The sequence below is a fragment of the Gopherus evgoodei genome, chromosome 1 (genome assembly GCF_007399415.2).
Source record: "Gopherus evgoodei ecotype Sinaloan lineage chromosome 1, rGopEvg1_v1.p, whole genome shotgun sequence".
NCBI classification, from domain to species: domain Eukaryota; kingdom Metazoa; phylum Chordata; order Testudines; family Testudinidae; genus Gopherus; species Gopherus evgoodei.
Genome location: NC_044322.1, coordinates 537,941 through 558,528, shown reverse-complemented (window position 1 = coordinate 558,528; position 20,588 = coordinate 537,941). Strand labels below are relative to the sequence as shown.

Below are 20,588 nucleotides of genomic sequence, written 5' to 3'. Positions count from 1 at the left end.
TTACACGCATCTCATAACACAATGGATCACATTAAGAGGTGGAGGGCCAGAAAGTGTCTGTGGGAAAGTCACAGCTGTAAAATCACACAGCGCTGAAATAGATTGTGGAACTCTCAGCCACAAGACATCAATGGGGCCAAGAGTTTAGTTCAACGAGGTACCGGACGTTTATACAGATAAGCTGAAAATACAATTAGAGTAGAGAGGATTGTTTCAAAAACTCTTCAATCAGATCTAAACTTTCCTGACTTGCACCACAACATTTGTGGGTGCAGATTATTTCAAAGCCTTCTACTGCAGGGTGTCTTCCACTTCCTCTGAAGGATCTAGAACTGGCCACCGGATACTAGGCTAAATGGAATATGGGCCTGATCCACTCTGGCAATGCCTATCTGCCATGTAAATCTAAGACTATGTTTTTGCTGATCTTTCTTGAGCTCCTTGGAGTCTCTCGACTGGCACTGAGAGCAGGCAGATGTCATCCAGTCTCCTGTTATTTTTCCCATTTCTCCCATTGCTGCTGCATAAACCAGGATGTCATGAAGATGGCTTGTTCAGATATCAGAATAAACAGCATCTATGGCTTGTCTATTGCTATCTTGACGGAGGGGTTGGATTCGCTGCTCATCTTCCTCTCTTATGTGATGATCCTCAAAACAGTGCTGAGCATCACGTCGCAGGCAAAGAGTCTTAGGGCCCTGAACACCTGCATGTCACACCTCTGCGCCATCCTTCTCTTCTACACACCAATGATTGGCTTGTCTCTGTTGCACAGATTCGGGGAGGGCTCTTCTCCCTTGCTTCAGATTCTCCTGGGCTATATTTCCCTGTTTGTCCCTCCTTTGATTAATCCCCTTGTGTACAGCGTGAAAAGCAAACACCTTCGTGGAAGGATACTCAGGGTGTTCGTCAAGTGAAGGTTCAGTTCATCATCCTGCTCCAGCACCGATGACATGCGAGACGAGAAATCCGGGCCACCTATTCCATCCTGGACCCTTAAATCCAACACAACATGCGCTACTTATCTCCACTATGTGGAGACAGTAGTTCAGATGGAGTCTAAGGCCTGGAGCAATTGTAGAGGGGCTGGTGAGGGAGGGCAGCGCACTGGGGAAGGAGACCAAGACAGGCAGCAACATTTCCAAAGTGACTTTGTTCGTTGAGAGCCAGGGGACTGGTTGGATGTTTGTTCATAAAGAACCATATCGGTGCCTGCTCAGACCTCAGAATTCCTCTCAATACAGTCAATAAAGAGAAGGGAGGTAGATGTTGTTTCCCATTGCCCTGGCTTGACACTGTCCTCTCTCTGGTTAAACATTCGCGGGCCATGAAAAAAACTGCAGAACTGTTCTGTTGTCACAGTCCTGGCCCTTCCTGAGCGCTCTGGTTGCTGTGTGATCCACAAGGGCTGCAGAAGCTATGGACAGGGGCTATTCAAGGTTCACGGACACCCACCCTTCCCCCACTCCCTCAGCCAGGTGCTTGCGACTGAGTCATGTTAGAGACAGGATTAATGCAGGAGCCTCAGGAGAAGCAGAGCAGAGCTGTGTGTGTGAGTGAGGATATGACACACATCAGTCCTGGCAAGTGATTCAGGCTCAGGTTCCCTCCTCATTCCCTTCATTTGTGCTGCTCCAGCAATGAAAAGGAGCGGAAATGGACCTCAGCTCCCCAACAGAGGCACAATCAGCTCCAATCGCAGAGCAGCCCATTCACTGCAGGGTGACCACCCTTTCAAAATCAAAAGAGCGATAGAGGCAGGAGCCCCGCCCCCTCTGTGACACTACTCCACCCCTCTTCTTCCCCTGTGAGGCCCCACTCTCTGCTCCTCTTCTTCCCCCAAGCCTCCACCCTGTCTCCAGGTCAGAGGCTATAGGTGGGCCATGGTGAAATGTGTCTGGGTACCTAGAGCCACTTTGAGGACCACCAGATCCTCCAGCTGCCTTGGACAGGAGGCTGCAGGGGCCAAGAGAAGCCTCCAACCTGTGTCCCTGCCCCCCAGGACACACCCCAGGGAAGGTGGAGAGTCTTGGGCTCCTCATGGCAGCCTGGGCTCCTGGGGTCGCTCTTTCCATGGCCCGGCTGGTGCCTAGAAAAGGGAGGAGTGGAGCATCAGGGGAAGTGGAAGTGTAGGGGGAAGGGCCTAATGGGAAGAGATGGGATGGAGGCGGGATCTCCATGGAAAAGCAGCAGGGGTTGCGGCAAGCCTGAACCAATGCTCACCCCCCAAAGTAGTTTGGTGAGGGGCTGAGTAGAGGAGGAGGATGCGGCTATGAGGTGGGAACCCTTGTGTTTTAGAGAAGACTGAATTAATGCAAACCCAGACAGGGGGCTCTTTTTCTAAGTACTCCAGGCAGAGAGTAAGTCATTGCAAGGACCTTGGAGGGAAGGGCAGGTTTCCTGCAGGGCTACCTCAGGCCACAAGGGGGCACTCTGGCATGGCCCCCATCCACAGGGACTTGGCCAGGGTGAGCTGTGCACTGGAAAGCTGTTATCACTGTGTGGAGTTTAGCTCAGCCCCCAGGCTGCTCTAAACTCCACAGGGGCAGGGGAAGAACAGGCCAGTGAATCAAACCCCTGTAACTGGCTCCTTGCCGTCCCTGCTCTCTGCAGCTAAGGTGGGAGCTCTGCTGGCACAGCAGAGAATCCAGCCGAACTTCTCACCACCCAGATGGCTGGGAGCCTGGCCCTGTTGTCTGGGCACTGCTCTGCGACTCAGGACAGCTGGGTGTGATTCCTTTGCCATGTGTGACCATGGGCAAGCCATGGGCTGTCTCTGAGCCTCTGCACAGGTGAATAATAGCCCTGCCCTGCCTCACAGTGGAGACCGAAGGATAAATACATACAAGGTGCTCAGATGCTCTAAGACTGTAAGATCAGGGCTATGTGAGGGGTTAAACACAGCAACACTTCTGACATTTGTTTATAAAAGGCGTCTTACCACAGCCTCCCGTGACAGCTGCTTTTGGGAAACCCCATGACTCCAGCGTGTTGGTGTCTGCGGCAGATGTGGGGGTGCTCGGGGGTGAGAGTGAAGGGTAAGAACTGGATTTCTGAGAGGAGTTTTAGACTGTTACGGGGAGACCAAGTGGCTCAGCACAGCCACTGGACCCGTGTTTGTGATCCATTGAGGCAGAATGGGTCTAACTGCCAAACAAAGGGAATAACAGACACAGGGCCCTTATCTTAGACATCTGCCTGGGCAACAGCAGTGTGGCAAAGGCCAGATTCACACCTTGGCCCTTCGACGTGGACACAGCAGAGCACTACGGTGACTGGGCCCAGGCTCACACAGGTTTCAGCAAAGTCTGATTCCAAAAGAAAATGACAAACAGATGGGAAGATGCTCTCAGAGACACAGGGAATCTAGGCTGGGTCCCAAGAGCTCCTTGGCTTCCCAAAAGAATGTAAGTTGGGCCAGTTTTGTTTGTCTATCTCGACAGTAAAGCCTGTCTAACTTAGCTTGCAGTGATACGTGAGATAGATGACTGTAGACGTGTGACAGCTGCCTGGTATTTTAAAAGAATTTTCCCCAATGCATTTTGCTGTTTGCCAATAAACCTACTAGTTTTAAGGAGGCTGGGGTGACTCTATAGCCCCAGTTACAAGCATCTGAAGGGAAGAGACTGAGGTGTCCAACTGGACCGTCTCAGTGATAAGCATTTAGAATAGATGGGGTGTTCTCAGGTCAAAGAATGGGACAATTGTGAGATTCCCCCCAAAGCAGGAAAGGACCTGGTTTAGAGGGTAAAGAGACCATATATCCAGTGTAACTGTGACAAACCTGATACTTTTTCACCAGCGGATATAATTGTTTAGTGCCTATCAGCATTCAGGGTAGTGATTTCTTCAAGTTGCACCCAAGATAATGATCTTCTCAAAATAATGATTCATAGAGTTATAGAATTTGAGGCCAGATGGAGCCATTAGATCATCTAGTGCAGCTGCCCCCCGCCGCCTCCCCAGGTCACTAGCCCCAGAGAGGAAGGATGAGTCAGGGTTGAAGTGCTGGCCTGGGACTCAGAAGAACTGGCTGCAGTTCCAGGCTCTTCCACAGACTTCTTCTGTGACCTTGGGCAACTCACTTAGTCTCTCCGTGCTTCAGCAACATGTGTTTTAATACGGCTGAATATAGAGGTTTACATCCAGCAGCAAGGGATGCAGACCATCCTTACCGGATGGGGGACTCAATCCTGGGAAGCAGTGACTCTGAATAAGACTTGGGGGTCAGAATTGGCTGAACATGAGTGTCCAGTGCGGTGCTACAGACGAGAAAGCTAGTGCAGTCTGGGATGTACAACCAGAGGAATCTCACGTAGGGGCAGAGAGGTCATTTTGCCTTTGTATTTATCACTGGTGTGACCACTGCTGGGATCCTCTGTCCAGTTGTCCAGTTCTGGTGTCTACAGTTCAAGAAGGATGTTGATAAATTGGAGAGGGGTTCAGAAAAGATCCCAGAGCATGATTAAATTATTATTGTTTTAAAAATAAGGGTAATTAACCATTGGAACAATTTACCAAGGGCCGTGGCAGATTCTCCATCACTGACAATTCCTAAATTAAGGCAGGAGGTTGTTCTAACTCTGCTCTAGGAGTTATTGTGGGGCAGGTGTTATGCAGGGGGTCAGACTATGAGATCACAGTGGTGCCTTCTGGTCTTGGGATCTGCCCAGTGGAGTTAGTAGCATGGCCCTGCCGCATGGGGCGTTGTACTGATCAATATGTTACTGACTGTGAGGCGCTTGGACACTACAATAATTGTGGCCAGAGCTCAGAGCTTTAGAGAGATTTCAGCTCTGTGTGCTTCATAAGGATGATTTGGGTCACTGGGTGGAGAACCTGAACTCTTCCCAACACCTCTTAGTGATAAGATCTGTCATTAGCACAATCCCCTTTGACGAGGGAGTTCTGGGCCTCTCCTGCAGCTCAGCAATAAGAGGGGGCATCAGGATGTTCTTTCAGTTTGCGTTCGCTGGATCTGGGTCTGGGTGGTTTTTTGGGGGTCCAGTAGGGAGTTAGCAGCAAGCACTTGGAGCTGGGCTTGGATCACTCCCCTTTCTATTAAGAGTGTGGATGGCTTTGATTACTGGGTGTGTGCATGTGTCATGCCTGAATAATGGGAGAGAACATATGAGCTGTGCCTCAGGATCCAGTGACTCTTCGACTTATGTCTGGCTGTCTGTGGAGTAACCTGATTCCTTACAGCATGGGACTCTGTAGCCCGGTACATCTCTGTCAGTGTGTGATGAGAAATATCCACTAACTAAACCTCAGTGCCGGTCTTCTGTGGGTGCTCTGCTTGTGATACAGCTATCAGTGCCAGCAACTGGGATTTTATTGGGATTCTCACACTATTTCCTGTCTTTCTTAGAGCCCCAACTTCTGGAATCTAAACACTGTGCAGGAATCTCAGCTTTCAGTTTTCCAAAGATTTTTTTTTAAATGAGTTGCTAGAAACCCTGAATCAATTGCACCCCAAAAGGCTGAGAAACCAAAGACATATGAAAACGAACCCCAAACAATCAATGGGGTCACTGGACAATGGAGGTGGTAAAGGAGCAGTCAAGGAAGATAAGGCTGTTGCCAAGAGGCTAAATGAATTCTTTACATTGCTCCTCACTTTAGAGAATGTGAGGGAGATTTCCAGACCTGAGAAATTCTTCTTAGGTGATACATCAGGGCCTCAGATATATGGAGAAGATGCACATATAAGGTGAGTTGGTGGCCTTGCGGGACATGTACGGTAAGTGGGAGGAGGATGTGGGGTGAAAAGAGGGGGTGAGGAGAATTTGGGATGTGCAGGGCTGTGGTGGCCAGAGAAAGAGGCGACATTCCCCAGCTCCAGAGCTGCAGCTGCCGGGGAGAGATGGCCTCCCTCCCAGCTTCAGTTCAGGGGCTGCTGCAGTGGAGGAGCGAGGGCACATCCACTGCATTAGAAAGGTAACACTACTGATATTAAAATATAAGTTGTGTGCTCTTATTTCCAGAACAATTTTTTTTTGTTACATAGAGTTTTTACCCAGTTTTTTCACCCAGAGGAAATGCAAAATCAGGCTAGCAAATTCAACACACACAGATCTCCCCTGATTTCTTCCTCCCACCAATTCCCTGGTGAGTACAGACTCAATTTCCCTGAAGTAAAGAAAAACTCCAACAGGTCTTAAAAGAAAGCTTTATATAAAAGAAAGAAAAATACATACAAATGGTCTCTCTGTATTAAGGTGACAAAATACAGGGTCGTTTGCTTAAAAGAATATTGAATAAACAGCCTTATTCAAAAAGAATACAAATCAAAGCACTCCAGCACTTATATTCATGCAAATACCAAAGAAAAGAAACCATATAACTTACTATCTGATCTCTTTGTCCTTACTTTAGAAACAGAAGACTAGAAAGTAGAAACTACTTCTCCAAAGCTCAGAGAAAGCAGGCAGACAGACAACAAAGACTCAGACACAAAATTCCCTCCACCCAAAGTTGAAAAAATCCGGTTTCCTGATTGGTCCTCTGGTCAGGTGCTTCAGGTGAAAGAGACATTAACCCTTAGCTATCTGTTTATGACAACTAGGATTAACTTTTTCACTAGGAGGGTGGTGAAGCACTGGAATGGGTTCCCTAGGGAGGTAGAGGAATCTCCTTCCTTAAAGGTCTTTAAGGTCAGACTTGACAAAGCCCTGGCTGGGGTGATTTAGTTGTGGATTAGCCCTGTTTTGAGCAGGGGTTGGATTAGATACCTCCTGAGGTCCTTTCCAACCCTCATGTTCTATGATTCTATGATTAGCTATTTGTGTCATCTGGTAGAGAGGCCCATTTAAATGACAGGTTTCATAACAATTTAGTAGTCCCGCAATTTGATATTTGAGTTCCTTCAGAACTCTTGAGTGAATATCATCTGGTTCTGGTGACTTTTACTGTTCAATTTATCAGTTTGGACTGAAACCTCTGTGGCCAATTATGACTGTGGTGCAGTCTGGGAGCCGGTTTAACTGATGAGCCCCCAACAATTCAGCTGGGAAGACCTCTCTCACACTGCTCTGGGGGTGACACAGCCAGGCTCTCCAGGCCCTGTTATCACCAAGCACGACAGAAGGTGGTGCCACCCACCCAACTGACCTATCTGAGTGTTTTACCTAAGCCACTCACACACAAATAGGAGACAACAGCCAATTTACCTGCTCCCCAGCCTTGCATCCTTGTTGCAGAATAATCCCAGAATTATACAGTCTTGCACTGCACAGGTATCTGTACAGCACAAACTCATTAATAGGGGTCACTGTCCCCTCAATGAATCATAGAATCATAGTAGATAAGAATTGGAGGAGACCTCAGGAGGTCATCTAGTCCAATCCTCTCCTCAAAGCAGGACAAACCCCAACTAAATCATCCCAGCCAGGGCTTTGTAAAGTTGGACCTTAAAAACCTCTAAGGATGAAGATTCCACCACCTCCCTAGGTAACACATTCCAGTGCTTCATCACCCTCTTAGTGAAATCGTGTTTCCTAATATCCAACCTTGACCTCCCCCACTGCAACTTGAGACCATTGCTCCTTGTCCTGTCATCTGCCACCACTGAGGACAGCTTAGTTCCATCCTCTTTAGACCCCTCGTTCAGATAGTTCAAAGCTGCTACCGAATCTCCTCTTCCCCACACTCTTCTCTTCTGCATAGTAAATAAGCCCAGTCCCCTTAGCCTCTCCTCATAAGTTATATGCAACAGACCCCTAATCATTTTCTTTGTCCTGTTCCAACTCTCTCCAATTTCTCCACATCCTTTCTCTCCTGGGGAGCCCAAAACTGAATGCAATAGTCCAGATGAGGCCTTACCAGTGATGAATAGAGGGATATAATCACTTTGATCTGCTGGCAATGATCCTGCTAATGAAGCCCAATATGCTATTAACCTTCTTGGCAACAAGGGCAGAGTGCTGACTCATATCCACCTTCTTGTCTATTCTAAGGCCCAGGTCCTTTTCTGCAGAACTGTCGCTTAGCTAGTGGGTCCTCAGACTGTAGCAGTTAATGGGATTCTTCTGTCCTAAGTGCGGGACTCTGCAACTGTCCCTGTTGAATCTCATCAGATTTCTTTTGACCCAATCCTCCAATTTCTCTAAGTCACTCTGGACCCTATCCCTACCCTTCAGTGTATCTACCTCTCCCCACAGTTTAGTATCATCCACAAGCTTGCTGAGGGTCCAGTCCATCCCAATGGGAGATAGACAGGCAAGAGCTTCAGCGCACCTTCACTGTATATGGAAAGGTAGAAACCTCCAAATCAGTCAATGGCTAAGGTATTGTGCACATCAGATTCTTTAACCAGCCTTCCCCACTCTGTACATCCCTGTCCACCTTGTAAAACATCCGTTCACCAGATCCTCCAGGCAGTGCCTGCTGCGACAGGCCCTGGTAGCACATTTCTGATGAAACTGTGCTAGCCGGGAGCTGGAGTTGTGGAAGGGCAGACATGGTGGGTGGGCCTAGCTTCCAGTGCATCACTGTGATCTGTGCATCACTTTGGGAATCCCTGGTTCCTGGTTCCCCCTTTTCATTCCTCAGGGAGAAGGGAAGGGACCTCCACTCCTGGAATGATCTAAGAGAAATTTTTTTGTATGAAGCCTTGTAGAATCTCCCTTCCCTGGCTGTTCCTTGTGTTTGTAAGGCAGAAAGGAGGCTGCTGAGAAAAATCTGCTCCTATATTATTATTATTCCTATTCCTATTGTTATTATTCTATTAGTCTATTTTATTTTATTTAAGGAAGATCAAACTGTGACATCGTGACCGTTAGTGCTCGGCCGCCCTAGAGATAGCCATGTGACTAATCAGAACCACAGGAACATTGATGAGAGGCCCAGATTCCAGGAATAGAACCTGCAGGAGGGCTTGGGGTTCAGCTCAGTTGAGTAGGATCACCAGGCATCACCTGTTAATTGACATTCTAAAATTTGCATTAGCAATGATGGGGTTAAAACTGGTGCACACTAAGCCAAGCAGCTGAGATTCCCTGATGGCCAAGTGGCCCCCAAGGGAATGTGCAGACATGCTTCATAAAGACAGCTTCCTCCGTGTCTGAACAGACACTGCCTGCTGCCTGTGCAACCTCACTGATGACTTCTTGTCCTTTTGGGTGAAAACCTCTGGTGTCAGCAGCTCCACATCTAGCAGGAATTGGGTACATTGGCAGGTTTCACTATCTTTAAAATGCGAAGAGAAGGGGAAAGCCGGAAAGTTGTTTCCATTTGCAAATGTTCTGTGCTGCAGCAGAGGACTCAGCTGGGCTGTCGGGGTGACACAGTAACAGGGACTGGGGGCAGGCAGTGGTAGGTAGCTTGGGAACCCCTCCACTACATCTGCCCAGGGTCCATGGTCGGTTATTCAAGCTACACAGAAATCTGAGATTCAAAGTGAGATTGAAGTGCAAAAACCCTGATGCCCCAAGACAGGATTTCTCAAGGGCTCCCATTTCTAGAAATACTATAAGTTCTGGACCCGATCCTGTCAGAGGCGGAGCGATAAGATACCCCATGGAATATCAGTGACTAATTTCCAAATCGCCTCAGGTTTATTTGCTTCTGGAAAATTAATCAGCAAATAATTTTCAAAAGTTTTATTCTCTGGCATGACTGTGAATGCAGGAATTCGAAGTTGAGTTGCTCTGTTTCTCAACTGTCTAAGGGCTCCAGAATTTCTTCCCTATAGAGACCCATCAGAGTTACAGGGCTACTGACATCTCTGCCTCCCTCTGGTCTCCGAGTTCCAGATGTCAGGTCTTGTACCTGCCCTCTCCTGGGGTGGAATCTCATGATCCTCTCACCCTCCGACCCTGGGCTACAGCACACTATGTGTCAACTGTTGGTAGAGCAGATCCAAGACGGTTTGGTGCCCATGGTCCATCTCTCTGGGAGTCTGTGAGCAGTGGTGAGCCGAGTGATCAGTCAGACTGCTGGAAACAAAATACTATTTATCTGAACAGCACAAAAAGAGACTAACATGGAAGAATAAGAGAGTTTTCAGTTAACAGTCTATACCATCTCTGACCATGAGGCCTCCAAATCTGACGGGGACCCAGGCAGGCCAAAGGCCATCAGACTTCCCCAGAGGTGTCTGTGTCTTTCAATCTGAAGAGCTTATCATCAATAGCTGCCCCATCTCTGAACAGCATCCCAGCCCTGGCAAAATAACTGGTGTAACGTGACTGTAGCTCAAAACAGGTTCTTCCCAGCCTGTATCTCTGGTATTCACTCTCGAAATCCCATGTACTGCAAAGAGGCAGTGGCATAATTTGAACTCTCAGGAGTGGAGAAAATAGATAGATAGATAGATAGATAGATAGATAGATAGATAGATAGATAGATATGAGGCACTGAAATCTGTTTATAAATAGCTTCAGTGCAGGACAGATAAATACAATGACAGCTTTTACCATTCTCTTGCCATATGTTTACACATGTCAAGATAAAATGGGCCACTCTCAGAAGTGGAGGGCCAGAAAGGTTGTCTGTGTGAAGGTCACAACTGTAAAATCACACAGCGCATGTAGGGGACCCCGGAAGACATTGTTACGGTTTAGCTAGGGCCTGCACTTTCTCAAGGAGAGGTTATTAGCGCACAGAAGTTGCTAGCAGCTGCTGCTTCTAACCGGTTAGAACTGCCCTGTGTGGGAAGCCCCGGTGTTTTGGGGAACTGCAGAAAGTCCCTGGCCCGAGGCCAGGGGAGGCGGCCATTGCTGTTGGAAAGTCCCCCATTGCATATGTAGAGGCTGCTTTGCATGCTATTAGCATGATGCTATAATTGCTGTGGGCTGGAGCTTGCGCGTTGGACTTCGCCCCTGACCGAGCTGTTCGGACGTTGGACTCCCCAAGCCAGTGGCAGCAACGCGTGGAGTCCCCATTGCGGGTGTGTCACTTAACCTTCATTAAAGCCAATTAATCCACCTGTGTGTGTGGGCCTTGTCCTAGCAGAGCATCCAGGCACGCAACAGTGCTCAAGTAGGCTGTGGAATTCAAAGCCACAAGATATCAATGAGGACAAGAATTTAGCAATATTCAGAAAGGGACTATAGGCATATATGGATTACCAGAATATTTAATTACAGTAGTGACGACTTTTTTAAAAAGTCTGTGAAGGGCTCAAAACCTTTCTGATTTACAGAACAAAATCTTGGGTCTCAGGGGGCAGGGAAATTTTCCCTGGTAGCAGGTTATCTCATAGATGCCTATTGAAAGGCTTCTTCTATGTTCACATGCAGCATCTGGTACTGGTCACTGGATACTTGGCTATATGGACTATAGGTCTGATCCAGCCTGGGATTGCCTATCCTCCTCTCAGTGTTGTAAATCCAAGACTATATTTTTGATGATCTGCCTTAAGCTCCTTGGTGTGTCTAGACTTGCACCGAGAGCAGAAAGGTGTCTTGTTAAATATCTAGTCTCTTGTCCTTTTTTCTTTTCAGGAAGGAATGTTAAAAATTTCTTGGACCTGTCCAGTACATTATGTCAGCTGTCAATGACACCACATTCAACTCTGCAGTGTTCCTGCTCACTGGGATACCTGGGCAGGAAGATGTCCATCTCTGGATCTCTGTCTCCTTCTGCTTAGTGTATGTTATTTCAATAGTAGGAAATTCAGTCATTCTGTTCATTATAAAAACAGATCCAAGCCTCCATGAGCCCATGTACATTTTCCTTTCTATGTTGGCCGTCACAGACCTTGGCATATTGATATCCACCATGCCAACGATACTGGGCATATATTTGTTTAACTCTCGGGAGATCAGCTTCGAAGCCTGTTTTGCTCAGCTGTTCTTCATCCACTCACTTCAGTTAAATGAATCCTCCATGCTCTTGTTGATGGCCTTTGATCGCTTCGTCGCAATCTGTAACCCACTGAGATATACTTCCATCTTAACCGTGCAGACAATAGACAATATGGGACTGATAAGTGTGCTAAGAAGTTTGACTGTAATATTCCCACTCCCGTTTCTACTGAAAAAGTTCCGATACTGTCAAGCCAATGTCCTCTCCCATTCTTACTGCCTGCACCAGGAGGTCATGAAGATGGCTTGTTCAGATATCTCAGTGAACAGCATCTACGGCTTGTTTATTACATTCTTAACGGTGGGATTGGATTCACTGCTCATCTTCCTCTCTTATGTGATGATCCTTAATACAGCACTGAACATCGCGTCCAATGCAGAGTGCCTCAGGGCCCTGAACACCTGCGTCTCCCACCTCTGCGCCGTCCTGCTCTTCTACACACCAATGATCGGCCTGTCTGTGATACACAGATTTGGAAAGGGATCATCTCCCTTGCTTCAAACTGTCCTGAGCTACATCTCCCTGCTGCTCCCACCCCTGATTAATCCAATCGTGTACAGCATGAAAAGCAGACACCTGCGTGCGGGGATAAGTAGGGCATTAGTCAAGTGCAGGGTCAGTTCATGAACCACCTGCAGTGCTGCTGTCAAGGGAGACGATAAACACGGATCACCTATTCCATCCTGGATCCTTACATCCAAGACAACAAGAGCTATTGATCTCCACTCTGTAGAGCGAGGTTTAGACAGGATCTAATGTCTGGAGCAATGGGACGGGTTGGAGAGGGAGGACAGGGCACTGTGGGAAGGAGACCAAGGCAGGCATCAGCCTTGACCGAGTGACTGTGTTCGTGGAGAATCAGAGGACCGGTGGAATGTTAGCCCAAAAATTGCCACATTGGTGACTGCTCCGAATTTTGAATTCCTGTGGATAGTCAATAAAGAGAAGGGATGTGGATGTTGTTTCTCATTACATCTGGCCTGTCACTGTCCTGCCTGTGGTTAAATAGCCACAAGTCATAAAAATGCTGACTGGCAGTCGTAGTCCTGGCCCTTCATGAGCCCTCTGGGCACTGTGTGATCCATGGGGGCTGCTCCAGCTGTGGTCAGGGACTTTTCATGGGGCACAGTCACGCACCCTTCCCCTAGGACCTCAGGAAAGTGCTTATGTCCGAGTCACGTCAGAGACATGATTAACACAGGAACCCCAGGAGCAGGGCCGGCTCCAGGCACCAGCGTAGCAAGAAGGTGCCTGAGGTGGCCAATGAAGAGGAGTGACATGCCTGGCTCTTCAGCAGTGATTCAGCAGTGGGTCCCTCATTCCATCTCAGAGCGAAGGACCTGCTGCCGAATTGCCGCCGATGCCGGCTTTTTTATTATTAATTAATTAATTTATTATTATTATTATTTTATTATTTGCTGCTTGGGGCGGCAAAAATGCTAGAGCCAGCCCTGCCCAGCAATGGGAACATCCACTGCACTAGAAAGGTAACAATACTGATATTAAAATATGAGTTGTGAGCTCTTATTAGCAGAAAAAAAAATCAATAATAATTTTTTTACATAGGGTTTTTATCCAAGTAACGGTCCCAAGTGGCAGTGGGAGAGGTCTAGGTTGAATATTAGGAAACACTGTTTTAATGGGAGGGTGATGAAGCACTGGAATGGGTTCCCTAGGGAGGTGGTGGAATCTCCTTCCTTAGAGGTTTTTAAGGTCAGGCTGGGATGATGTAAGGTTATGCTGGATGATTTAGTTGGCTTGAAATAGCCCTGGCTGAGATGATTTAGTTGGGGATGGGTCCCGCTTTTAGCAGGGGGTTGGACTAGATGACCTCCTCAGGTCCCTTCCAACCCCTATGTTCCAAGAGTCTATGATTAGCTAATTGTGTCATCTGATAAAGAGGCTCATTTAAATGATAGGTGTCACACCACATTCAGTAGTTCTGCAATTTGATATTTGAGTTCTTTCAGAACTCTTGAGTGAATATCATCTGGTCCTGGTGACTTTTACTGTTTAATTGATCAGTTTGGACTAAAACCTTTGTGGCCAGTTATGACCGAGAGTGCAGTCTGGGATCCAGTTTAACTGATGAGCCCCAAACAATTCAGGTGAGCAGGCTGCTGCTCTGCGGGTGACACAGCCAGGCTCTCCAGGCCCTGTTATCACCCAGCATGACAGAAGGTGGTGCCACCCACCCAGCTGACCTATCTGAGTGCTTTACCTAAGTCACCCACATACAAATAGGAGACAATATCCAATGTACCAGCTCTCCTGCCTTGCACCCTTGCTGCAGAATAATCCCAGAATTATACAGTCTTGTACTGCACAGGCATCTGTACAATGCAAACTCATTAATAGGGGTCACTGTCCCCTCAATGAATCATAGAATCATAGCAGATAAGAATTGGAGGAGACCTCAGGAGGTCATCTAGTCCTCTGCTGAAAGCAGGACCAACCCCAACTAAATCATCCCAGCCAGGGCTTTGTCAAGATGGGCCTTAAAAACCTCTAAGGATGGAGATTTCACCACCTCCCTAGGTAACCCATTCCAGTGCTTTACCACCCTCTTAGTGAAATCATGTTTCCTAATATCCAACCTAGACCTCCCCCACTGCAAATTGAGACCATTGCTCCTTGTCCTGTCATCCGCCACCACTGAGGACAGCTTAGTTCCATCCTCTTTAGACCCCTCCTTCAGATAGTTCACAGCTGCTATCAAATCCCCTCCCCCCAAACTCTTCTTTTCTGCAAACTAAATAAGCCCAGTCCCCTTAGCCTCTCCTCATAAGTTATGTGCCACAGACCTTTAATCATTTTCTTTGTCCTGTGCTAGACTCTCTCCAGCTTGTCCGCATCCTTTCTGTAGTGAGGGGCCCAAAACTGAATCCAGTAATCCAGATGAGGCCTTACCAGTGATGAATAGAGGGGTAGAATCACTTTGATCTGCTGGCAATGCTCCCGCTAATGAAGCCCAATATGCTGTTAACCTCCTTGGCAACAAGGGCACACTGCTGACTCATCCATTCTAAGGCCCAGGTCCTTTTCTGCAGAACTGTCGCTTAGCTAGTGGGTCCTCAAACTGTAGCAGGTAATGGGATTCTTCTGTCCTAAGTCCAGGACTCTGCAATTGTCCCTGTTGAATCTCATCAGATTTCTTTTGGCCCAATCTTCCAATTTCTCTAGGTCACCCTGGACCCTATCCCTACCCTTCAGTGCATCTACCTCTCCCCACAGCTTAGTATCATCCACAAGCTTGCTGAGGGTGCAGTACACCCCAATGTGGGATAGATAGGCAAGAGCTTTTGTTTACCCAGCTGACATTTTGGATCTCCATGAGAAATTGGTGGCTTTTCATATTCTTCTCTCTTACAACATAAACAAAGGTTGCACTGAGTGAGTGTATGGCTCCACTCTGTATATGGAAAGCAGAAACCTCCCTACCGTCTATGGCTAAGGTATTGTGCAAATCAGATCCTCTAATCAGTTTTCCCATTTTTGTTCGTTCCCATCCACCTTGTAAAACATCCCTTTACCAGATCCTCCAGACAGTAACTACTGTGACAGGCCCTGGTAGCACATTTCTGATGAACCTGTGCTAGCCGGGAGATGGAAAGTATCTTATAGCAGTGCTAGAGGCACAGACATTGTGAGTGAGTAGGTATAGCTACCAGTGGACCACTGAGATCTGTCCATAACTCCGGGGATCCTGGGTCCCCCTTTTCATTCCTCAGGGAGAAGGGAAGGGAACCCCCCTCCTGGAATGATCCAAGAAAAAAATCCTTATATGGAGCTTTGTGGAATCTCCATTCCCTGGCTGTTCCCTGGGCTTATAATGCAGAAAAAAGGCTGCTGAGAAAAATATGGTCCTATATTATTAATTATTATTATTATTTATTATATTATTTCAACAAGATTAAAGCTGTGACATCATGACTGTTAGCACTCAGCCACCCTCGAGATAGCCATGTGACTAATCAGAACCACAAGAACATTGATGACAGGCCCGGTTTCCAGGATTAGAACCTGCACCAGGGCTTGTGGTTCAGCTCAGTTGAGTAGAATCGCCAGGCATCCCCTGTTAATTGACATCCAAAAATTTGCATTGGCCATGATGGGGTTAAAGCTGGTGCACACTAAGCCAAGCAGCTGAGATTCCCTGATGGCCAAGTGGCCCCAAGGGAATGTGCAGACATGCTTCATAAAGATACCTGCCTCCGTGTCTGAAGAGATACTGTCTGCTGCCTGTGCAACATCACCAATGACTCCTTGTACTTTTGAGTGAAAACCTCTGGTATCAGCAGCTCCACATCTAGCAGGAATTAGGTAAGTTGGCAGGTTTCACTATCTTTAAAATGCGAAGAGAAGGGGAAAGCCGGAAAGTTGTTTCCATTTGCAAATGTTCTGTGCTGCAGCAGAGGACTCACTGGGCTATTGGGATGACTCAGTGACAGGGGCTGGGGGACAGGCAGCACTAGGTAGCTTGGGAACCCCTTCCCTGCATTTGTCCAGGGTCCATGGTCAGTTATTCAAGCTACGCAGAAATCTGAGATTCAAAGCGAGGTCGGAGTGTGAAAACCCTGATGCCCCAAGACAGGATGTCTCAAGGGCTCCCATTTCTAGAGATGCCGTATGCTCTGGGCTCGATCCTGCCAGAGGCTGAGTGATACAAGACCCCACGGAATATCAGTGACTAGTTCCCAAATTGCCTCAGGTTTGTTTGCTTCTGGAAATTTAATCAGCAAATACATTTTAAAAGGTTTTGTTCTCTGGCTTGATGGTGAAGGCAGGAATTCATAGCTGTGTTGCTCTGTGGTAACAGGTCTGGTATATTTCTGTTTCCTGACTGGCTAAGGGTTCCAGAATTTTATTCCCTGTAGAGACCCCTTAGAGTTACCGGCTACCGGCATCTCTGTCCCCTCTCTGGTCTCCGAGTTCCAGATGTCAGGTCTTGTACCCTGCCCTCTCCTGGGGTGGAATCTCATGATCCTCCCATCCCCCACCCTGGGCTACGGCACACTATGTGTCAACTGTTGGTAGAGCAGAACCAAGCGGGTTTGATGCCCTTGGTCCTTCTCTCTGGGAGTCTGTGAGCAGTGATGAGTCAAAGGATCAGTCAGACTGCTGGAAACAAAATACTATTTAATCTTAACAACACAGGAAAAAGAGACTAACATGGGAGAATAAGAGAGTTTTCAGTTAACAGTCTATGCACATCTCTGACCCCGAGGCCTCCAACTCTGACGAGGACCCAGGCAGGCCAAAGGCCATCACACTTCTCCAGAGGTGTCTGTGTCTGTCAGTCTGAAGAGCTTTTCAACAACAGTTGCCGCATTTCAGAACAGCATCCCAGCACTGGCAAAACAAGTTGCGTAACGTGGCTGTAGCCCAAAAAAGGTTCTTCCCAGCATGTATCTCTGGTATTCGCTCTCAAAATCCCATGCACTGCAAAGAGGCAGTGGCATAATTTGAACTCTCAGGAGTGGAGAAAATAGATAGATAGATAGATACTGAAATCTGTTTATAAATAGCTTCAGTGCAGGACAGATAAATGCAATGACAGCATTCACCATGCTCTCACCATGTGTTTACACACATGTCAAGATAAAATGGGCCACTCTCAGAAGTGGAGGGCCAGAAAGGTGGTCTGCGTGAATGTCACAATTGTAAAATCGCACAGCGCTCAAGCAGAGTGTGGGATTCAAAGCCACAAGACATCAATGGGGACCAGAGTTTAGCAGGATTCAAAAGGGGAGTGTAGGTGTATATGGGTTACCAGAATATTTAACTACAGTAGTGAAGATTTTTTTTAAAAAGTATTGGAAGGGCCCAAAACCTGCCTGATTTACAGCATAAGATATCTCTGACTATTCGGTCTCAGGGAAGAGGGGAATTTTCCCTGGGAGCAGGTTATCACATAGATGTCTATGCCTTCTTCTACCTTCCCCTGCAGCACCTGGTACTGGTCACTGCATAGTGGGCTAGATGGACTGCAGGTCTGATTCAGCCTGGGATTGCCGATCCTCCTCTCAGCGTTGTAAAGCGAAGACCCTATTCTTGCTGATCTGCCATGAGCTCCTGGGAGTCTCTAGACTTTCACTGAAAGCAGAAAGGGGTCTTGTTAAATATTATCTAGTCTCCTGTTCTTTTTTCTTTTCAGGAATGAAAGCTCAACATTTCTTGGACCTGCCCAGTTCATTATGTCAGCTGTCAATGACACCAAATTCAATTCTGCAGTGTTCCTTCTCACCGGGATATCTGGCCAGGAAGACATCCATCTCTGGATCGCTGTCCCCTTCTGCTTAATTTATGTTATTTCAATAGTAGGAAATTCAGGCATTCTGTTAATTATAAAAACAGATCCAAGCCTCCATGAGCCCATGTACATTTTCCTTTCCATGTTGGCCATCACAGACCTTGGCATATCGATATCCTCCATGCCGACGATACTGGGCATATACTTGTTTAACTCTCGGAAGATCAGCTTCAGTGCCTGTTTTGCCCAGATATTCTTCATCCACTCGCTTTCAAAAACTGAGTCCTCCGTCCTCTTGTTGATGGCCTTTGACCGCTTCATCGCAATCTGTAACCCGCTGAGATATTCTTCCATCTTAAGCCTGCCAAGAATAGGCAAAATGGGACTGGTATTTGCACTAAGCAATTTGGTTCTAGTATTCCCGCTCCCATTTCTACTGAAAAGGTTCCGATACTGTCGAGTCAATGTCCTCTCTCATTCCTTCTGCCTGCACCAGGAGGTCATGAAGTTGGCTTGTTCAGATATCACAGTGAATAGCATCTACGGCTTGTATATTACACTCTTAACAATGGGGTTGGACTCACTGCTCATCTTCCTCTCTTACATGATGATCCTCAAAACAGTGCTGAGCATCACATCCAAAGCAGGGCGCCTCAGGGCCCTGAACACCTGCGTCTCCCACCTCTGTGCCATCCTGCTGTTCTATTCAGCAGAGATCGGCCTTGCTCTGATACACAGATTTGGAAACGGCTCATCTCCCTTGCTTCAAACTGTCCTGGGCTACATCTCCCTGGTGCTCCCACCCCTGATTAATCCAATCATGTACAGTATGAAAAGCAGGCACCTGCGTGCAGGGATAATCAGGGCATTAGTCAAGTGCAGGATCAGTTCATGAACCACCTGCAGCGCTGCTGTCATGGGAGATGTCATAAACAGATAGCTAAGGGTTAACGTTCTTTTACCTGTAAAGGGGTAACAACAATAACCTGAAACACCTGACCAGAGGACCAATCAGGAAACAAGACTTTTTCAAATCTGGGTGGAGGGAAGTTTTGGGTGTGAGTGCTGTGTTCTTGGTCTGTTTTTTTTCTTGGCTCTGAGAGTGATCACAGGAATCTCCAGGCTTTCTAATCTTCTGTTTCCAAGTTGTAAGTACAAGGATAGTAAGACAATAGGTTTATATTGTCTTTTTCTATTTACATGTGTGTAGCTGCTGGAGTGTATTCTTTTTGGATAAGGTTGTTTATTCATTTTTTTTCTTTAAGCAATTGACCCTGTATATTGTCATCTGGATACAGAGACTATTTTTAATGTCTTTTTTCTTTCTTTTTTATATAAAGCTTTCTTTTTAAGACCTGTTGGAGTTTTTCTTTAGTGGGGACTCCAGGGAATTGAGTCTGCAGCTCACCAGGGAATTGGTGGGGGGAAGAAGTCAGGGGGGAAATCTCTTTGTGTTAGATTTACTAAGCCTGACTTTGCATACCCTCTAGGTGAGAGGGGGAGAGATTAGATCTCTCGGTACTTGTGTTTCCAGGACTGTAAACAGGGAATCTCATAGGGTCGTCCAGGGAAGGGAGCCTGGGAGGAAGTAACCAGGAAACAAGGGGAGGAGGTTATTTCCCTTTGTTGTAAGACTCAAGGCATCTGAGTCTGGGGTCCCCCAGGGAAGGTTTTGGGGAGACCACAGTGAGCTAGGCACTGTATAATTCCTAGCTGGTGGCAGCGATACCAGGTCTAAGCTGGTACCTAAGCTTGGAGGTTTTCATGCTAACACCCATATTTTGGAGGCTAAGGTCCAGATCTGGGAAGAAATGTTATGAAAGGAGACGAGAAACATGGATCACCTATTCCATCCTGGAGCCTCCCATCCAGCTCTGGGTGCTGTGTGATCCATGGGGACTGCTCCAGCTGTGGTCAGGGGCTATTCATGGGGCACAGTCACACATCCTTCCCCTGCGTCCTCAGGAAAGGGCTTGTGAGTGAGTCATGTCAGAGACATGATTAACACAGGAACCCCAGGAGAAGCCATTCAGGCAGCCCAACCACTCCACGCCCATTGATGGCTCTGCATTCAGCAAACCTACAGAGTGCCCCCCCATCTAGCCGTAATTCCCCAGATGTGGAGCACAGCTGTGTCTGTGAGTGAGGGTCGACTCTGGCCCATTTTCTGGCCATCATTCCACTCATCTGATGCTGCCCCAGCAATGCAAAGGGGTGGAAACAGGCCTCAGCTCCCTGACAGAGGCACTGCCAGCTCCTATCCCAGCCCAGCCCATTCAGTGCAGGATGGCTGCCCTTTCTAAAGGGAAAAGTGGGACACAGGCAGGAGCCCCATCCCCTCTGCGACCCCGCCCTTCCCCCTCATCTTCCCCCAAAACCCATCCACTAGAGAGGCCAGAAGCCAGAGCTAAGCCAAGGTAAGTGCTGCTCAGGGAGAAAGGGTCACTCTGGGGAACCTGGACCCTCCAGCTGCCCTGGGCGGGTTATGGGAACTTGAGGGAAAGAGGAGCAGGAGCAGGGCCTC

General features: G+C 47.5%; 2 protein-coding genes across 2 annotated transcripts; both read left to right on the top strand.

Annotated features, from left to right (window-relative positions):
* Nucleotides 1–11,487: 11,487 nt before the first annotated feature.
* LOC115647980 (olfactory receptor 51G2-like) lies at nucleotides 11,488–12,438 on the top strand. Its single transcript, XM_030554980.1, has one exon. The coding sequence runs from the start codon at nucleotides 11,488–11,490 to the stop codon at nucleotides 12,436–12,438; it is 951 nt and encodes a 316-aa protein (XP_030410840.1).
* A 5,570-nt stretch (nucleotides 12,439–18,008) lies between these two features.
* Nucleotides 18,009–18,959, top strand: LOC115647975 (olfactory receptor 51G2-like). The gene has a single exon (XM_030554966.1). It carries the CDS (start codon nucleotides 18,009–18,011, stop codon nucleotides 18,957–18,959), a length of 951 nt encoding a protein of 316 aa, XP_030410826.1.
* Nucleotides 18,960–20,588: the final 1,629 nt, after the last annotated feature.

Excerpts from the sequence above, each read along its gene's own strand:
- LOC115647980 (XM_030554980.1), top strand. The coding sequence starts at position 11,488 with ATGTCAGCTGTCAATGACACCACATTCAACTCTGCAGTGTTCCTGCTC.
- LOC115647975 (XM_030554966.1), top strand. The coding sequence starts at position 18,009 with ATGTCAGCTGTCAATGACACCAAATTCAATTCTGCAGTGTTCCTTCTC.